The following is a 16,802-nucleotide window of genomic DNA, read 5'->3' on the forward strand; positions in this document are numbered from 1 at the left end:
ATCTTATGAGCAAATTAGAGTTTAATATGGGCGGGAATGATTGGCCCAGGGGCGGAACAACCTTCCAATTGTAGACTTATTTGATTACTGTTATGCCTGATTCGCTGCCTGCTGCGGGGCAACAGATCTCCAGAACCCAAAACGAGGGGAAATCTGCTTTTAAATTATATAGCCGCTTCAGCCGAACCTTGTATTTAGGAACAACCCATCCCTGCCATAGGATTCGTAATTGTATTCAGCGAGGGGAATCGGCTGTGGGGGTTTAGTGCCGGGTGCAGCACCCGACTGGGTGTGATGTCAAGTTTGGATATTTGCGTCTGAGATTGTTGTGTATAAATCGTCCACAAGCGTTGGCAATATCAAAGAGAGAGAGAGAAATGGCATTGTTTGGAAATTAGCATATAGAATTTGCTTCTCATTTCCTCTAATTCTAGGCTAATCAGGATGGAATATTATGATTTGGATACATGTAGGTTGAATAACTTCTGTCACCTAGGACAGTGCAAATGAAGCCGGAAAATCCACCGGCTCCAATGCCTTCCCATCCATCTCAGCAGAGAGAATACGCAAAATACCTCCATCACAAGCAGTCGCAAACAACCGACCATCTTTGAACCACAGACAAGGCTCCGCTGATCCTTGGCTTTGACTCTCAACAACCAACGTCTTCCAAATAACCAACCTCCCCTTGGAGGTATCCGTAAAAGCACCCGGATACGGACGCGTAACTGCTCGCACGAGGTTATGCACTTCCCTCGCACCCATAGCCTTCCAATCAATCACTCCATCCTCCGGCCTGCGTCCACCAAAATAAGACCCCTGGGATAGATCCATCTCTTGCCGTTGCACACTTCCATCGACAATCGCCGGTAATGTGTCATTCAGGACAATCTCCGCCGCAACAAGCACCTTTCCAAAGACCTCCTCGGCTGTGTCGTTGGGGAGAATCGGCACTGCCATCTGGCCGACTATCGCGCCTGCATCGGGCTTCTTCACCATTTCATGCAGCGTCGCGCCGGCTTGTGTCTCGCCGCGCAACACAGCCCAGTTGACAGGGACCCGGCCGCGGTATTTCGGGAGTAGAGAGCCGTGCATGTTGTAGCAGCCGCGGGGAGCTGTGTTGAGGACATCCACGCTGAGGATGTTGCGGTAGTAGAAGGAGAAGATAAAGTCTGGTTTTAGGGAGTTCAGGCGCGAAACGAGTTCTTCTGTGTTCGGAGTTTTCGGGCAGATGACTGGGATGTTGTGCTGGTGGGCGAGGCTGGCGACGCTGTCGAACCAGATGTTTTCGGACTGGTCATCTTCGTGGGTGACGACGAGTTTGACATTGATGTTTTGGGCTAGGAGGACGGAGAGGCAGCGGACGCCTACATTGTGGTAGGCAAATACAACTGCAGATGACATGGTTGAGAGTGGGATGAGAGGATGGGAGAGGATGAGGGGAAGTTGAAGCTCAGCTGAAGAGATCGTCGCTTTTCAGCCAATGCGGGGCTGTTGGGGCTAGACTATCCTTGCCTAGTTGGTCAATTTGTCCACAAAGTGCAGGTATACGTCACTTGTATTATTTAGGATGCATATTCAAATTCATTCTGTCATAAATATATACCTACTCTACGAAAAAACCCTTAACCTGGCTAACAACGTACTCTGCCTGCTCCAAGGTCAAGGCATAAAACAACGGCAGCCGAACCAGTCGCCCACTCTCCCGCGATGCATAGTCCTCTGGATGCAAAACATGGCGACCCTGCTGACCAGGAGGAGTCTTATGCAAAGGTCCATAATGCGCCAGGACTGCAATCCCCTTATCTTTCATGGCGGACGTGAACCGGCGTCGCTCATCTTCATCTCGCGTTTTAATAAAGAAGATGTGCGCATTATGTTGGCCCGAAGCACACGCAGCTGGAATCCCAACACCTTTATCCCGTAGCCCACCCAGACTCTCTTGGTAATATTTCCACAGTCTGTGCCGATGCGCCTGAATCTGGTCAGACGCCTCTAGCTGAGCCCAGAGATATGCCGCTTGCATCTCACTCAGGACACAGCTAACCCCCGCTTGCTGCCATGTATAGTGGTCCACCTCGCCACGCAGAAACTGAGGTCTCGTAGTCCCTTTATCCCGGATCGTCTCTGCGCGATCAATCAAGCTCCGATCATTAATGAGGATAGCTCCCCCCACACCACCGGCCGTGACGTTCTTTGTCGCGTGGAAACTAATACACCCAATGTGGCCGATCGTGCCTAGCGCCCTCCCATCTTTATACGAAGAAAACAACCCCTGCGCTGCGTCTTCGACGATGTATATATCTTTCCTATCGCCAATCGCCTCCACAAGCCCATCCATATCACACGGTACACCTGCATAATGAACAGGAACAATAGCACGTGTCTTGGGGGAAATCGCCTCGCGGACCTTCCCCACGTCGATATTCATCGTATCTGGCTCGACATCGACGAAGACGAGCGACGCCCCGCGCAGCAGAAACCCATTTGCCGTGGAGATGTATGTGTAACTGGGGACGATGACCTCGTCGCCAGGCCGGATGTCGAGCGTCAGCGCGGCGAGGTCGAGAGCCGCGGTGCCGGATGGTGTCAGGAAGGCTCGGGGGCAGTTGAGGCGTTCCTCAAGCCAGGATTGGCAGCGTTGGCTGAACGGGCCGCCGCCGTCGCTGAGGGTGCCGCCATTCACGACTTGGGTGATGTACTCGAGTTCCTTGCCGGTGACGGGAGGGACGTTGTTTGGGATCATCTTGTGCTGTTGAGAGGAATACAGAGAATCAGGATGAGAGAAAGGCAGCTGTGGGCTGTTAGCGCTGCATCACGTGTGCAATATCTCAGCTGGGCTGAAGCTGAGAGTGGATGTATGGAGATTTGCTGCAATTGGCTGGAGGAGGAGTGGAGCATTCAGCTCTGCTTCAGCCCGGCACAGGAGTGGGGCAATTCCATGCAGTTGGCATATTTGATTGGTGGAGACAAAGCTGTTGATGCCCGAAAAGCCAAGGGGAGAAGGGACTAATGCCGATTTGGAAAACTTTAAATCTGTTGCATCGTGTGTTTACACAGAGCTGAAGTCATTCCCCACACTGCTTTAGCGAGATAATCTGTCTTGCCCAGCGGTTATATTTTCCTCGTTGCCATGTTCTATCGCACATATAAAACACTACACTACTGATTCGGGCCGATCGGCTATTATATCAACAATATGGATACACAGACAATACTGGTTACAGGGGTAGGGCACGCGACCTGATAAACTTATTCCTGCTGATTGCACTAGGCTGCTGGGTTCCTTGGATCCAACCTGATTGATTTTCTCCTCGACAAAGGCTACCGAGTCATCGGCGCAGACACATTCCAAACAGGCTCTCCAAAGAACTTGCAACATCTCGAAAATCATCCCAGATTTACACTAATCAAGTAAGCCGCAACTATCTACCATCTCAGATAAGGGCACTAACATGAACAGCCACAATGTCCAAGCCCCCTTCGACAACCTCGACCAAATCGACCAAATCTACAACCTCGCCTGTCCTGCCAGCCCGATCCAATACCAAAAAGACCCCCTCTCCACCCTAAAAACCTGCTTCCTCGGCGCCGAGAACGTCCTCAACCTCGCCAAATCGCGCAACATTCGCCTCCTCCACACATCCACCTCAGAAGTCTACGGCGACCCCCTTGTCCACCCACAACCAGAAACCTACTGGGGGAATGTAAACCCGTTCGGTCCGCGCTCCTGCTACGACGAAGGCAAACGCGCCGCCGAAGCACTCTGCTATGCCTATCGACAACAATACCAGACTGATATCCGGATCGCGCGGATATTCAATGCGTATGGCCCGCGATTGCGGGCGGATGATGGACGGGTGATATCGAGTTTTATTGCGTGTGCGCTGCGTGGGGATGATATTCAGATTACAGGGGATGGGACGGCGACAAGGTCGTTTCAGTACGTGACTGACTGTGTACGGGGGCTGTATACGCTTATGAATAGTGAGTATGCGGAGCCGGTGAATATCGGGAATGATGCGGAGATTAGCATGCAGGAGTTGGCGGAGAGGACGGCGGAGATGGTGGCCAAGGTGTCGGGGAGGAAGAAGGTGGGGGTTGTATATCGACCGGTGCCGGTGGATGATGTCAAAGTCCGCAGGCCGGATATCACATTGGCGAGGGAGAAGCTGGGATGGGAGCCGGTGGTTCTGTTGGAAGATGGATTGAAGGAGTCAATTGAGTGGTATATGGAGAACTCATAGACTTGACATATTGATTTACGATGTTTCATAGCTGTATACTATTAATCCAGAAAGCGATTTGCTCCACGCCGATGAAAGACATCTTATTCCTATACACCAGGGCGGGGTCAAACGCTCTACTAGTTCATTATCGGTACATTCTGGAATGATGATCTCCTTATAGATATAGGAACCTTTTCAGTGATAGAACTATACCAAATGAAAAGAGAGAAAGAAACCAATGCCATAGCCAGGTATATCATTTCCTGGTGTATATAAAATAGATTGCGCTAAATAAAACAGCAGGAACTTTGATTCATTGGAAAATGTTTTCCAAATTAACCGAAACTTTATTTACAATGTCTTGGGCATCTTCCCCGAACAAAAGTATATCATAAAATACGCAGTTTTCTGTATATATAAAATTATAGATAGTACTAAATCATTGCTGTTGTGCTTCACCTTGTTCGGTCAGTATAGGATAGACTCCAGAGCGAAGAGAAACCGTTGACTGAGACAGAACTTCGTATTAGGTAACATGATCCTCTTTACAGCGCATCAGAGGAATTGTCTAGTGTATTGTCCGGGAAGGACGCATATCTGCCTGCTTATGATGAGGACTCTTAAAGCGGTTACCGTGTCTATAGCTACCTATAGGAAATATGGTTTCGTTTTATTTATCGTTTATCTACAAAAGATGGGGCTATTGCCGGGCTTCTTTTGGGGGACAGAGAACGAACGTATTCCGTCTATTGTACACCGATGTAGGGGTTTTCGACGACGTCAAGGGGATGACCGGGACCGAACATGTTGATATCATGTAAAAGTTTGCGAAAAGCAGCTTTGTTGGCAGGATTGCTTTTGATATTCCGTTGCTGGAGCTGCTTAGGATAATATTGAGCTTTCCATATCGATCTATATCGCGGTTGGGAAGCCACTTTCACCCTGTGGTCGTATGTACTGGGCTATAAGAAAGAAAGGAATATTTCATTGATTATGACAGAAATAATGCCTCTCAATGTCTATGTAGAGCATCACGAATTGCTTTTCCAGCATCGTTTACCGGAAGCTCACTAAGCGATCTCCCCATCCACAAAACATCCTGCTCAATCGCCTGATGCTCCATCACATCCAAACCATCGATAATCTGCCAGTCAGCCTCCCCAGCCACACCCGCCAACCATGTCCTAGGTCTCGGATCGTAGCACATTTCCAGGAATATTCTCGGAAACTGGCAGCCTGGTTTTCTCTGCAGCATGACGATAGCAATATCGCGTGCTCGTTGCTCGGGTTCCGTCTTCGGTGCGATGTCAGGCACAGCACTGACTGTGACTATGGGGGTTTCGGAGAGAGACAGGGAAGTAACATCTTCGACTGTGTCAATGTGGCAAATATCCCGCTGTAGGCCTCGTTGTTTGAGATCGTCAATGGCGGACTGCGCTTCCCCTGCGTCGCGGCTGACCAGATATATCGTCCTCGCAACGAGTCCTTCAGCCAGGGCGTAGATGGCCGATTTACACGTCGCACCGCCTCCGATGACCATTGCAGACCAATCTCCCTCCTTCAACTTAGGCTGCGCCCTCAACAAAGCCCGCTGGATCCCAATCCAGTCCGTATTCGTCCCGACCAACACCCTCTCACCATCCCCACCATGGCCACTTTGAACATAAATCGTATTAATACACCCAATCCTCCGCGCCTCTTCAGTCAAAACATCCACACACGCCATCGCGCGGACTTTATTCGGCATTGTGACCGCGGCACCCATAAAATCATCCCGACGCATCATCCACATCAGATCCTCGGGGTCGTGTGAATCGAGTCTGATATACCGCCATGGAAGGCTAAGTTTGGTGAAGATGGTGTTGTAGAAAAATGGGGAGACGGAGTGGGCGATTGGTTGGCCGAATAGGTAGATTGTTTTTGTGTCGGTAGACTCTGACATTTTGAGATGGATAATTTAAGATATTGGTTTATGACTGTTATTTGCATGGATGGATAGCATCTCCTGGATCTAAACAACTACTCTACTTACAAGAACTTTGCTGGTCGTTGATTTGGGCAAAGTTCTTGGCCGTGCTGGAGATGTTGTGCCTTAGGCACCAGGATCAGTATAATTTAACCGATGCATAATCGCTGCACAAACCATCATCAGTACACAACTTGGATATCTCTATCGGGGTAAACGAAGCGTATGTCCCTAGTCAAAAAGTTCTCTGTCACTTGGACTGACTGAGTATTGATGTGGTCCATCACACCAGGTTACATCTTCCACATCATTCAAACTTGCCAACTCTCATAGCACCCTGTCATCCATTCCGATGTCCTAGAGGCAGAGAAAAAAAACCTGTTCTCAATTGAGCGCTAATCCAATCCTCGCAGTGACAACATCCCTGCTCTGATGGCCCGGCCCGCTGACGGCATTCCCGAAAGTGTTTGCTGCATATACTCGACGCAAGAAAATATGAACTGTACTGGCTTGGCTTAATAATGCAGTTCAGTGTGATGTCAACATCATCATACAGATTCTTACCTAGAGAGTTTACTTGCATTGTATGAATTACCATATACCCAATCAGGCAGTACTTTGTACAAGGCTGACAAAGAACATTGATGTGATATGTGGGGGAGACCGAGTCATGCATTTGAGTTGTCAAGAATTCATGATCAGCTCATGTGTGATACAGTTGACTAGTAGATGCGATCCAGGTACCCATGTGAGTTGCACAAACACCCGCCCACTGAGCCTACGTTGATCGTCAGGGTTCAGTGTGACAGCCTTGCAGATCGCTGTACGGGAGATCAACATATGCAGGTGATAGACATTTCGAGTCTACGCTTTTGGGATTTGGACTTATACTAGCTACTCCGTAATGATTGTTCTATCCCACTTTCTTTCAACGAAATGCAAGAGAAGCAAAAATTTAGCTTCTGTTGATTTGTTGTTATCCAGCTGATAGATTGTAGTATGTAAAAAGTACATTCGGTACAGCTGCAGGTTCTGATATTGTGATCGAATCATGCAAGGCTGTATCATTGGCAGTGCCAGGCTACCTAACAAGGATTGGATGCAATAATTTCACATGTTCTTGTTGATTCACATTGATTTAATCGCTCATACAAAAGGTCAGAGCTTAGACATAAATACTGCCTCGATTTCCCTCCTTGTTACCAGACCCAGAATCTAGAATTCATCGCAAAGACTTAGAATCGAGACATCTGCCCTCTACTGAAAGATCCATCCAAGTAAGCCAGTCTTATTACACCCCATAACTTCCTGACTAACACTCAATCAGTCGCAAAATGCACCTCCCAATCCCATCCATCCTCTTATTTTTCTCTGCCGTCCTGGCCGAGGAATGCTACACCCGGAGCTACGGCAGCAACTGCGCGACCAAAGACGAAGTGCAAACTGTCAAAGATCTTTACTGCCAGTACCACTACAGTCATCCCACCTTGGACTTTCTCGAGTTTCACGTCGGCGACCAGGGGAAGCAGAATGTCTATGTTGGTCAGATTGGAGAGTTTGAATCTAAGGAGGGTTGTGACGGGGCTTTTGAGAATATCATTAGATGCCATGGGCAGAGGAATGGAGGAAGTTGGACTTATCAGGGGGTCAGTTTGAATGTGAATTATTGTGATTGGTAATTTATCACTATATGTATGTACTAGGTGGTGTCTGGATATAGCTGTTGTGAGGAAGTGGCCGACATCTGATTCTGCCTAATAAAGTCATCTCCATCTTTCTCATTTCTGCCTCTGTAAAATTACATTCTACTCCCATCCACTATGGAATAATAAGATGGCCACCTCAAAACCAGACGAGACTGCAAAAACATAATGCTATCTCGACAGAAATGAGGCCATCCGCAGCCTCCATTTCCGTCTCCAAGACATACCAGCAGAATACCTCACCCCCGAACAAAGTCAGCAACTGGGGATAGAGTTTTCCAGATTCGACTTGCATGACGCTACGTCATCACCATTTTTCCAAAAACCACCAGTCAGCTTCAATATTGCAGAATCCGGAGTTGAGCTCGATCAATTCTGCCAGGAGAAAGACTGGTTTTTGGAGGACTTTGCTTGTTTAGTTACTACAAGGGACCGTGGACTGATTTTGATGCGCTTGTTCATACTTACATGAAGTACTCGGATGCGCTGTGGGAAAAGCTTAAAACGCAATCTGCGTGTATTATGTATTTCTATATGTTCTTATACCGATTCATAGCTAACATGTTGACTTTTAGGACTGAAAGACGAAAAGGAATCTTATGCATGTACCGCGCCGGAGAGAACCAGCAGTGAAGCAGCAGCAGAATATAAGGGCAAACGAAGATCACACCGGACTATCATGATCAAGATCTCTAATGAAGCCGAAGAGGATCGCATCACAGTCTCTGAGCTGGTCATGCTGGTTAGCTGGATGTTGGGTGGCATGAGGGCGCAGACATACGCATTATGGAAAGTCGTTCCCTGGTCTAAATTTCATATTATATTTCCGGTTTGTTTATCTTTACTTGGGATATACTCAGATGCTAATAATTACATAGGTCAATATGATATCATTTATAATGCCCACTCATGCTCGGGTTATCCAAGGCTACTTTGACGACAAGCTTCGGATTCAGTTCAGCGGGCTTTATAACTTTAATATACTTATACTATTATCATGGATATGCTTCTCAAATGGGGTGACCCTGTTCCTCAGAGGGATACTCGCACATTCCCCTCTAGCCCTGCAGGTTGAAGTTATATTGAAGGATTCTGAGCTAGGCTTGATCGAGTAATTAATGATCCGACATGTCTCTCTTCAACAGCTGTGGTTGGTTATTCTTTTTTGTATTATCTCTTGGCAATATCACTTGGCCTATTGTAGTTAGCTTGAACTCATACCAGATGATATACTAACTTGCTCTGGATATTTTCATACTAAAACATGCTACTGTAGCTGCACTATATGTTTAGTGCTCAGTCTCGACTGTATAGCTTGCAGGAATGTCTCACTTTTGAGGTATATGAACCAGCAATAGCCTCTTACATCCTGTACATTCCCACTCTCTGCATCATCTTCATTCTATCTCTCAGTCCTCAAAATGCACCTCTCCACCATAACAACCCTACCGGCCCTCGCTACCCTCACCTCTGCAACCCTCAACTGCAGCTCCTACGAATCAGGCACGCTAGCCGGCCACACCAACCAAGCAGCGCACTGGCTCGTCGCCAAAACCCCCCAAGAATGCATTCCCTTTTGCGAGCAGTTTCCCGGCATCAAGAACTGGTGGTGGGATATGTGGGAGTGTGATTGCTTCTATGAGGATCCGTCGGTGATTTATCATATTGATGGGTTTTATACCGGGTATTGTACGGAGGAGTCTTCTTCGTCTTCGAGTGCTTTGCCATCGATTTCGTCTTCTTCCGTTGCTGCCAGCTCCTCTAAGCCTACTTGGACTACTTCTGCTTCAACCTCGACGTCTTCTGTCGCCACCAAGACTCCCACCCCGTCAGGTTTCAACTCCACCGCACCAGTGCATGGCAAAGGAAAATCATTGGTAAAGCGTGGATACTAGAAGGAAGGGTTTTATGAATACAGTGAAAAATATAGTTAGATGTGATAAATATATGCTGGTTGGCCGATATGTATTAATATACGGAATGCCGAACGAATTGCCGCTCATTCGGCTGTCAGACGGAACAACCGCGGGGTTATAAAGTATGCAGATGGAGATATAATTTCTTATCATAATTCAACATCATAATCAAGTATCAACTCCTAGAAATTAAAATGACGGATATCATCCCCAGCCAGCAGCATGCTGTCGTCGTCCAGAACCCAGGACCTAATTATTCCATGACAATCAAAGACAACATCTCGGTCGGCAAACCCGGTCCGGATGAGATTTTGATGAAATTAACCTGCACTGGACTATGGTAATCTCTCACCCTGCTGTCTTGAATAATGATCTAATAGAGTACGCAGCCGCTCAGAAATCCGCGCCATTCTCGCCTGGGGCAACTACAACCCCATCATCGGACATGAGGGCATAGGGGTCGTCGTCCAAACAGGGCCCAACATTTCCCAGTCCCTGCTCAACCAGCGCGTAGGCGTGAAATGGCTCTACAGCGCCTGTAATGAATGTTCCGTCTGTCAGCGCGGGTTTCCTCAGAACTGCGCAAAACAGCTCAACACAAGCCGCCACGTCCCGGGCACGTTACAGCAGTATGTCATTGCGGATGCGCGATTCGTCACGCGAATTCCCGAGAATGTATCTGATGAGGTTGCGGCGCCGCTTTTGTGTGCCGGTCTTACTATGGCTGGAGCGTTATCGAAACTCGACAGTCTACGAGCTGGTGACTGGATTGCGATTTCGGGGGCTGGGGGTGGGTTGGGGCATATTGGAGTGCAGATTGCGGCAAGGGTGAGGAAGCTGCGGGTTATTGCGATTGATAGTGGTGATGCGAAGAGGCAGCTTATTTTGGATTCCGGAGCGGAGGTTTTTGTCGACTATAAAACCGAAGATGTCGCAGCGAGAGTACTGGAAGTGACAGGCGAAGGCGCACATGCGACCATTGTCGTCCCAGGCACAAAAGAAGCATTTGCGATGGCACCGCAGCTGGTGAGGAATTTGGGGATCATTGTCAATGTGGGATTGCCCCCGAATGAGATGGACATTCCTGTTTCCGCTACGTTGTGTGCAGCGAGAGGTTAGTACTTACTCTGTTGATACTGGATCATAACTAACTAGATAGGCTTATCTATCATTGGTTCTTCGGTGGGAACTGAAGACCAAATGACCGAGCTGCTGGAACAAGCAGGAAGAGGAGAAATCACGCCTTCTATCGAGGTGTTCGATTGGACGGAAACGCCGAGTTTGATTGAACAGTTAAAGGACGATGCTATAACCGGCAGGGCAGTGGTGAGACTGCCTCAATGATAAGATCATTTCATGCGACAATATTTTAGCGCGAACGCTTTTTGATGGGATGGAGTTGAAGGGGTGCTTTATGCATGGCTATGATGGGTTCGTTGGCAATAGTTTGTTGAAATATTTAGGAGATTCTGTACAGCATGATATGGGAAAAGACTATTACTGTGGTCATTACCAATACTAGAACAGTATTTATTTATATGTTTCAACCAAGTTGTGATTATAGCGTACGGTCAATCACTGCCTACTTGAATATTAGACTAAAAAGATGTGGTGGGTGGGGGGACCTTCGCTTATGGATCATTAGTTTAGTCCTTCCAATTGCTACCACAGTGTCATGTCTCAGTCCCATGGGAACAACTAGCTGTTCATCAGATATACTAGGTAGGTACAATGAGAATATCAAGCATAAAAAGAAGAAGAAAAGAAGCTATCAAGCTATGGGGTGGTATCAGATCACATAGTAGTATGGCAGCCTATATAAGCCAAGTGTGCGGCTGAGCCGTCACACAGTTCCCGCTTCCCCCACCATCCGATCTCTCTACCAAGGTACACCTCACATACTATTGCCTGCCCAAGAGAACTATAGTACAAGTTAATCTACATTTTCCCCCTTCAGCTAATAGTTAACATTGCCTTGATAGATCCCGCACCTTTAAATTTTCATCCAGCGACGCAATGGCCACACACGACCTTGATAGACCTGAAAAGTGCCCAGTTCTCGACTGTGACTACCATATTCGGAGATTCGTTCGTGCTTATGATAGGGAAAGACATACCCTCGTCCACTACAAGGGTGATCTAATTTGTGGGTTCTGTCCCGAATCTAGATCTCTAGCGGAGAAGAGCTTCAGGCGGGCAGATCTTTTCAAGCGTCATCTCGTGGTCGACCATGAGGCAAATACGAACCGTCACGAAAGCCTTAATACCGATGGCGAGAACCCGGCTGAAATTAGTGAAGTGAGCGGTAAGTGCTCAAATTGCTCACTCATCTTTAACAATATCGACGACTTTCACAACCACTTCTACGATTGTATCTGCCGCGCGATCATCAATGGATGAAAAGATCAATGTCCCAAAGACAATAGGATAAGGGAAGCTGGCAATAACAATAGCGGCCATGTATATTACCCATTTTGTTTCACCCAAACACATGGTGGCTCATGTGTGAGAAGCCTACTGCATGAAATCAATTTTCCATTCAGACCTTGACTTGTATAAAGCTATCTATATCATCCCAGATGGGAATATCTCCAATAAATCTGTACCAACGCAGATAATCTATTTTGTGCAGTGTAATGAATTTAATATGGAGACACACTTTGAATTTCAGGTTTTATGCTACACTAATATTATCCATGGATAAAAAAGTTTAGTTACCAAGTATCCGATGCATAAATTAATGAATTGATCAAGGCAAGTCACTTGAAAATCATGGAGATGGAGTTGCCTGGACAGTGCATTGAATGAGGCCTGGGCAGTCAACACCGTTTTGATTGAATCTCCCACAACCTCTCCTCGTCCACTTTTCTTCCTCGCCTCTTCTTACACCCCTATCGTTCAGAACCCAATGTCTCCCTTTGAGATGCTTCTGGGTTTTCTGGTCCCTTCTAAGATTCAACTCATCCCACGAAAGTCACATTCCGCCAGATATCTATCCAGTTCCCTCTGACGCAACTACGAGACCTCTAGGTGTCGATAATGCAGCGGGGTTTATTCGGTACATGGTTGATAGATGGTCGAGTGGTAGACAGAAATAGGTCTGCTTAAGCAATGTTACTGAGGCTTAAGCTAAAGATCACACCACAGAAAAAAACAAGAGCAGTGCCTTCCCTCAACGGGGGTTAGTAACTTCTCAGAGGACTTTTGTCTTATTATTAAGCTTGCTGCCTCTTCAAAGAGAGCATGTGATGTCTTTTTATAACATTATACTCCACCAATATCCTACAGTTATAATAAGCTCTTTTCTCATAATACCTTCTAGAGCAGTAAAGTAATAAATGATTAGCAGTATCAATAGGTGGCCTAGTAAGGCTTGGGTACTGTGAAATTAGGCACAACAAAATGACTACCCTTCTTTTATACTGGAGGTTAGAGACAGTAAGTTTCTCAACGATATACAGCGTATTACCAGAATTTAGTTTGACATGAGAAATGGCTGGACCCATCTTTGTTTACTTATATCCTTAATATAGCCAGAGGGGAAATCTTATTCAAGAGGTGGCAGAGATTTAAAAGCCACAGCGCCATGAGTCTCAGATAGAATCAGCAAATGTGTACCCAGAGGGTCCAGAGGATGACCGTGGACTATGCCCATGGCAACGTTGTGGCAAGTGCGCCACTGTTTCTTCCAGTAGAGCTCATGTTCGATACTCTCCCCACCCTCCCAGTAAATGGCCATGTCTCAGTCCCAGTGGCAGAACTCCAGAATTTGGATACATTCTTGTTCGGATAACGGACTTGAGGTGTGTGCAGCTCTGAGCACTGAGCTCATTGTGAGAGGTTTACAATGCCGGTACTTTCGCAGTCAGAAGGTTCCGTGATAGTGACAGCAACGGACGCATAATGCTGCGACATTTTAGCAAAGCAAAACGAATATCCTGCAATAAAACATCATCGATTGGCTCGGTCTACAGCAATCCGTAAGTATTTATACAGCCCAGTACTCTCTCACATGGGTAAAATACTACTTATCCTGCGCACAGTGGTTCCTCTACTATCCAACTCACATTCCCCGCACTGGGGATGACGAGAACCTCGGCGAGAGATTCGATCCACTTTCCCGGGCACATCCCATCGAGCGCATCGGAGCTGGCTAGGCATTTGGCCCCTAGTGTGTCATTACACGGAGATTGAGAACCCTTCTGAAAGCTCGGGAGTATGTGGGTTACCACAATGAATCCCTGCTGTTGTATTTTTTATACAGCAAATAATATGTCTATCGTTTATCGGTGTTTGTTTGTTTTACTGTTTTTGTAAGTGTCTGCGCTATCTACCTATCACTTAATCTATATATTAGTTAATAAAGTTGCACCTCAACTGACTGCGTTGTCTGTTCTATCTTCACTGTGAAAAAATTAGAGTGTTCAAAGCAGGCCTTTGCTCGAATACATTAGCATGGCATAATAGAGTAGTACGTGCGGTTCTATTTTGTTGGTTTCTAGGATCGTCGTAATGATTAATAGGGATATTCGGAGGCGTCAGTCTTCCAGCCGCTGAGCTGTATTTTCCCCGTGTTTTGAGGCTTTTACTCTTGGATTATTAAATTACCTAACTTACATGCTCAACGCGGACAGACTATTCGTCTTTGGTGGGCCCTTGAAAGCCCCGTCCATGAGAGACTTTGTGGTAATTTCATATCTGCTGGCAACGGGCGTCTTCTTACCATCTTTGGTTGGCAATGCTAGCCCTTTTTAGTGGATGTAGGAATGGATTATTCTAACAAAATAGGAAGTGCAGGCTGATATTTGGATGTTGGTATTGCTTAGTCCGTCTTGTTACTAGTAGTCTTGTTGATGAAGCTCATTGTCCAGCTTTTGAGTTTATATCCTCCTTTCCCTTTACTCAAAAGACCATCCCCTTGTTTTTCAACGTGTTTCCTCGGTGAATATCTTCCTTTGCTTGGCCTCCGGACATCCCAAAACTGAAAAAGACAAGCAAATGTGACCTGAGAGAATCCGTCAGATGCTTGAAACTGCATGATCCGCAAACGGCTTCGCGAACGAAGTGGAAAGAGTCTTCGAATCCACCTCTGACAAGTCATTGCGCCTAATAATGACGACAACTGGGCATGTCTCGCCTTGAGTAGTGTGTCCATTAGGTGCATTAGGGAGAGCCCTTATAGAAGCCAATACAGGTATTGGGACCCAGTCAGGTAAAATTTAAAAGTTAGTCAGGACTTGATGTGTAACCTTGTAATATATATCAAGTTCTAGACATAGTTCTAATACACTCTAACTCAGTGATGTAATGACTACAAATAGTAATATAAAAGTCGATAGGAATGAGATAGGATATTTCTGAAAAAAAAAAGAAGGATAGGGAGCAGGGTGGAAGTATAGGCATCAGAGCCTTCAAAAGATGTTAGCCGTATCGTAATTTTGATGACATTACAGCTCCCATAACCTTAATTGACTTGCGTTCTTGATTAAAGGTGCATGAACCACTCATTGCTATGTAAGCTTTGTGGCAAATTCGGTTCATGTACTAAGATAAACTTTAATATAAAGTGGTAATAACTGCTATTTCTAAGTAGTGCACCTGATTCCCTTTAATTACTAGAGTGAGAGAGCAGCACTAGCCAGGAATTATAATAAATTAAATATAGAGAGTTTCTCTGGATATTTTTCTAGGTGGCAGTTCACTAAATTTGCTATTAATGACTATATTTAGTCTGGGCTCCTCTTGGTCATTTTAACGAACAGAGTTATGGTTGCTGGAATGGAACTACCTCAAAATAGAACTAATACAAAACTAAAGAAAATTTATGAATAGCTGGACTATCTATAATTATGTATTATAGGCATGAACCATAGGTCGGATTGGGATCTATAGATCTGTTGGTCATGTCTTTCTTTACTTCTTGGTTCTCATTGATAATTCGGCGGAATCAAACTTCGAGGCTTGCCAAGACACTTGGCATCTGAGCGGACTTGCTCGCCCTTCTCACATCTATTAATTCATAGTGATGTAAATCTAGATTTCCTATTATGGTCAATCTATGTATGTCTTATGCTTATTTTTTGACAATCCGGATATGGATGCCTGCACCCCCCAGCCTCAAGTGAACCATGGCTCAAGTTCGTAAAGTGGTATACAGCTAGATGGTCGCGCCCCTCAAAATGCTTCACTCAGTCGTCATTCATCCTGTGGTTATCAATGGTTTATATGCGAGCTGGTGGCAATCGACTTGAAGTTTATTATATTCCTATCATGAGACTTCAGCCCCCTCAATGCGGGGAAGCTCTAAGTAGAATTGACTTGATCTAGACCCCTCTGAATACGAGAATTATCTGCTCATGACTATGAAGAGAGTTGCAAAAGAAAGTCATTACATGCAGTCGTCGACGCAACTATATCTCTATATTCAGCTATAAATACAGTCGAAGGGCTTGTCAAAACTCATCTTCAGCGTCGATACAGATCTACCTGGTCTAGCAGCCTCAAATATTCACTACATCTTTTCATCCACCGAGTTCTACGTCTTATTGGATATAAATTGACAATATCCTGGAACCATGAAGGTCAATTTTGCTATAATCACAGTGTTCCTTGTGGGCCTTACAGCTGCGTCTCCTGTAGCTGCCCCTGCCCCTGACTCAGTTGGGGATCTTGAAAGTATGTACCTGACTTCATATTACTATAACCGGCATCATTACTAACCATAGCTAGTTCGTGGCGAATGCCACCGAAAGGATTTCCACTGCAAGAATTGGGATTGGGGTCACTGTAAATGTCTTGACAAGAAGAACTGTGACTTTAAAGACCCATCATGCAAGAATTGGGACTGGAAGCATTGCAAATGTGATGATAAATGCAAGAAAGACCCATCATGTAAGGATTGGGACTGGAAGCATTGCAAGTGCAATGATAAATGCAAGAAGGACCCATCTTGCAAGGACTGGGACTGGAAGCATTGCAAGTGCAATGA

At 46.1% G+C, this 16,802-nt stretch overlaps 11 protein-coding genes across 11 annotated transcripts in view; 7 read left to right on the forward strand and 4 right to left on the reverse strand.

Moving 5' to 3' along the window:
* Positions 1 to 377: 377 nt before the first annotated feature.
* ASPWEDRAFT_37427 (uncharacterized protein) lies at positions 378 to 1,441 on the reverse strand. The gene has a single exon (XM_040834674.1). It carries the CDS (start codon positions 1,402 to 1,404, stop codon positions 493 to 495), a length of 912 nt encoding a protein of 303 aa, XP_040693288.1. The 5' UTR covers positions 1,405 to 1,441; the 3' UTR covers positions 378 to 492.
* Positions 1,442 to 1,458: 17 nt separating this feature from the next.
* Positions 1,459 to 2,851, reverse strand: ASPWEDRAFT_384920 (uncharacterized protein). Its single transcript, XM_040834892.1, has one exon. The coding sequence runs from the start codon at positions 2,744 to 2,746 to the stop codon at positions 1,607 to 1,609; it is 1,140 nt and encodes a 379-aa protein (XP_040693289.1). The 5' UTR covers positions 2,747 to 2,851; the 3' UTR covers positions 1,459 to 1,606.
* A 245-nt stretch (positions 2,852 to 3,096) lies between these two features.
* Positions 3,097 to 4,318, forward strand: ASPWEDRAFT_180998 (UDP-glucuronic acid decarboxylase family protein). The gene is made up of 3 exons (XM_040831858.1): positions 3,097 to 3,229; positions 3,275 to 3,414; positions 3,464 to 4,318. The coding sequence occupies exons 1-3, from the start codon at positions 3,200 to 3,202 to the stop codon at positions 4,245 to 4,247; spliced, it is 954 nt and encodes a 317-aa protein (XP_040693290.1). The 5' UTR covers positions 3,097 to 3,199; the 3' UTR covers positions 4,248 to 4,318.
* Positions 4,319 to 5,241: 923 nt separating this feature from the next.
* ASPWEDRAFT_49559 (shikimate dehydrogenase family protein) lies at positions 5,242 to 6,171 on the reverse strand (the record flags this gene model as incomplete). Its single annotated transcript, XM_040837293.1, has 1 exon — positions 5,242 to 6,171. One exon carries the CDS (start codon positions 6,169 to 6,171, stop codon positions 5,242 to 5,244), a length of 930 nt encoding a protein of 309 aa, XP_040693291.1.
* Positions 6,172 to 7,410: 1,239 nt separating this feature from the next.
* On the forward strand, positions 7,411 to 7,959 carry ASPWEDRAFT_384936 (uncharacterized protein). Its single transcript, XM_040834893.1, has 2 exons — positions 7,411 to 7,472; positions 7,523 to 7,959. The coding sequence occupies exon 2, from the start codon at positions 7,530 to 7,532 to the stop codon at positions 7,872 to 7,874; it is 345 nt and encodes a 114-aa protein (XP_040693292.1). The 5' UTR covers positions 7,411 to 7,472; positions 7,523 to 7,529; the 3' UTR covers positions 7,875 to 7,959.
* Positions 7,960 to 8,577: 618 nt separating this feature from the next.
* Positions 8,578 to 9,138, forward strand: ASPWEDRAFT_736476 (uncharacterized protein; the record flags this gene model as incomplete). Its single annotated transcript, XM_040839354.1, has 2 exons — positions 8,578 to 8,727; positions 8,777 to 9,138. 2 exons carry the CDS (start codon positions 8,578 to 8,580, stop codon positions 9,011 to 9,013), a joined length of 387 nt encoding a protein of 128 aa, XP_040693293.1. The 3' UTR covers positions 9,014 to 9,138.
* Positions 9,139 to 9,255: 117 nt separating this feature from the next.
* ASPWEDRAFT_37431 (uncharacterized protein) lies at positions 9,256 to 9,925 on the forward strand. Its single transcript, XM_040834675.1, has one exon. The coding sequence runs from the start codon at positions 9,320 to 9,322 to the stop codon at positions 9,791 to 9,793; it is 474 nt and encodes a 157-aa protein (XP_040693294.1). The 5' UTR covers positions 9,256 to 9,319; the 3' UTR covers positions 9,794 to 9,925.
* Positions 9,926 to 10,008: 83 nt separating this feature from the next.
* Positions 10,009 to 11,158, forward strand: ASPWEDRAFT_105589 (zinc-dependent alcohol dehydrogenase; the record flags this gene model as incomplete). Its single annotated transcript, XM_040827739.1, has 3 exons — positions 10,009 to 10,154; positions 10,204 to 10,928; positions 10,974 to 11,158. The coding sequence occupies 3 exons, from the start codon at positions 10,009 to 10,011 to the stop codon at positions 11,156 to 11,158; spliced, it is 1,056 nt and encodes a 351-aa protein (XP_040693295.1).
* A 549-nt stretch (positions 11,159 to 11,707) lies between these two features.
* ASPWEDRAFT_37432 (uncharacterized protein) lies at positions 11,708 to 12,414 on the forward strand. Its single transcript, XM_040834676.1, has one exon. It carries the CDS (start codon positions 11,831 to 11,833, stop codon positions 12,212 to 12,214), a length of 384 nt encoding a protein of 127 aa, XP_040693296.1. The 5' UTR covers positions 11,708 to 11,830; the 3' UTR covers positions 12,215 to 12,414.
* Positions 12,415 to 14,385: 1,971 nt separating this feature from the next.
* Positions 14,386 to 15,414, reverse strand: ASPWEDRAFT_37435 (uncharacterized protein). Its single transcript, XM_040834677.1, has one exon. The coding sequence runs from the start codon at positions 14,967 to 14,969 to the stop codon at positions 14,637 to 14,639; it is 333 nt and encodes a 110-aa protein (XP_040693297.1). The 5' UTR covers positions 14,970 to 15,414; the 3' UTR covers positions 14,386 to 14,636.
* A 975-nt stretch (positions 15,415 to 16,389) lies between these two features.
* ASPWEDRAFT_25437 (uncharacterized protein) overlaps positions 16,390 to 16,802 on the forward strand; it is a gene marked incomplete at both ends in the record, with an annotated part of 1,099 nt that continues 686 nt past the window's right edge. Inside the window, 2 exons of the mRNA XM_040832731.1 lie at positions 16,390 to 16,489; positions 16,544 to 16,705. Of these exons, the coding sequence (XP_040693298.1) occupies positions 16,390 to 16,489; positions 16,544 to 16,705 (262 nt within the window). The remainder of the gene's footprint in view (positions 16,490 to 16,543; positions 16,706 to 16,802) is intronic.

This window comes from Aspergillus wentii (assembly GCF_001890725.1).
Source record: "Aspergillus wentii DTO 134E9 unplaced genomic scaffold ASPWEscaffold_2, whole genome shotgun sequence".
Taxonomy (NCBI): Eukaryota; Fungi; Ascomycota; class Eurotiomycetes; order Eurotiales; family Aspergillaceae; genus Aspergillus; species Aspergillus wentii.

Excerpts from the sequence above, each read along its gene's own strand:
- ASPWEDRAFT_37427 (XM_040834674.1), bottom strand. The coding sequence starts at position 1,404 with ATGTCATCTGCAGTTGTATTTGCCTACCACAATGTAGGCGTCCGCTGC.
- ASPWEDRAFT_384920 (XM_040834892.1), bottom strand. The coding sequence starts at position 2,746 with ATGATCCCAAACAACGTCCCTCCCGTCACCGGCAAGGAACTCGAGTAC.
- ASPWEDRAFT_180998 (XM_040831858.1), top strand. The coding sequence starts at position 3,200 with ATGGATACACAGACAATACTGGTTACAGGG. Across the intron at positions 3,230-3,274 it reads AGACAATACTGGTTACAGGG|GCTGCTGGGTTCCTTGGATC; the intron begins GTAGGGCACGCG and ends TGATTGCACTAG. Across the intron at positions 3,415-3,463 it reads CCCAGATTTACACTAATCAA|CCACAATGTCCAAGCCCCCT; the intron begins GTAAGCCGCAAC and ends TAACATGAACAG.
- ASPWEDRAFT_384936 (XM_040834893.1), top strand. The coding sequence starts at position 7,530 with ATGCACCTCCCAATCCCATCCATCCTCTTATTTTTCTCTGCCGTCCTG.
- ASPWEDRAFT_37431 (XM_040834675.1), top strand. The coding sequence starts at position 9,320 with ATGCACCTCTCCACCATAACAACCCTACCGGCCCTCGCTACCCTCACC.
- ASPWEDRAFT_37432 (XM_040834676.1), top strand. The coding sequence starts at position 11,831 with ATGGCCACACACGACCTTGATAGACCTGAAAAGTGCCCAGTTCTCGAC.
- ASPWEDRAFT_37435 (XM_040834677.1), bottom strand. The coding sequence starts at position 14,969 with ATGGACACACTACTCAAGGCGAGACATGCCCAGTTGTCGTCATTATTA.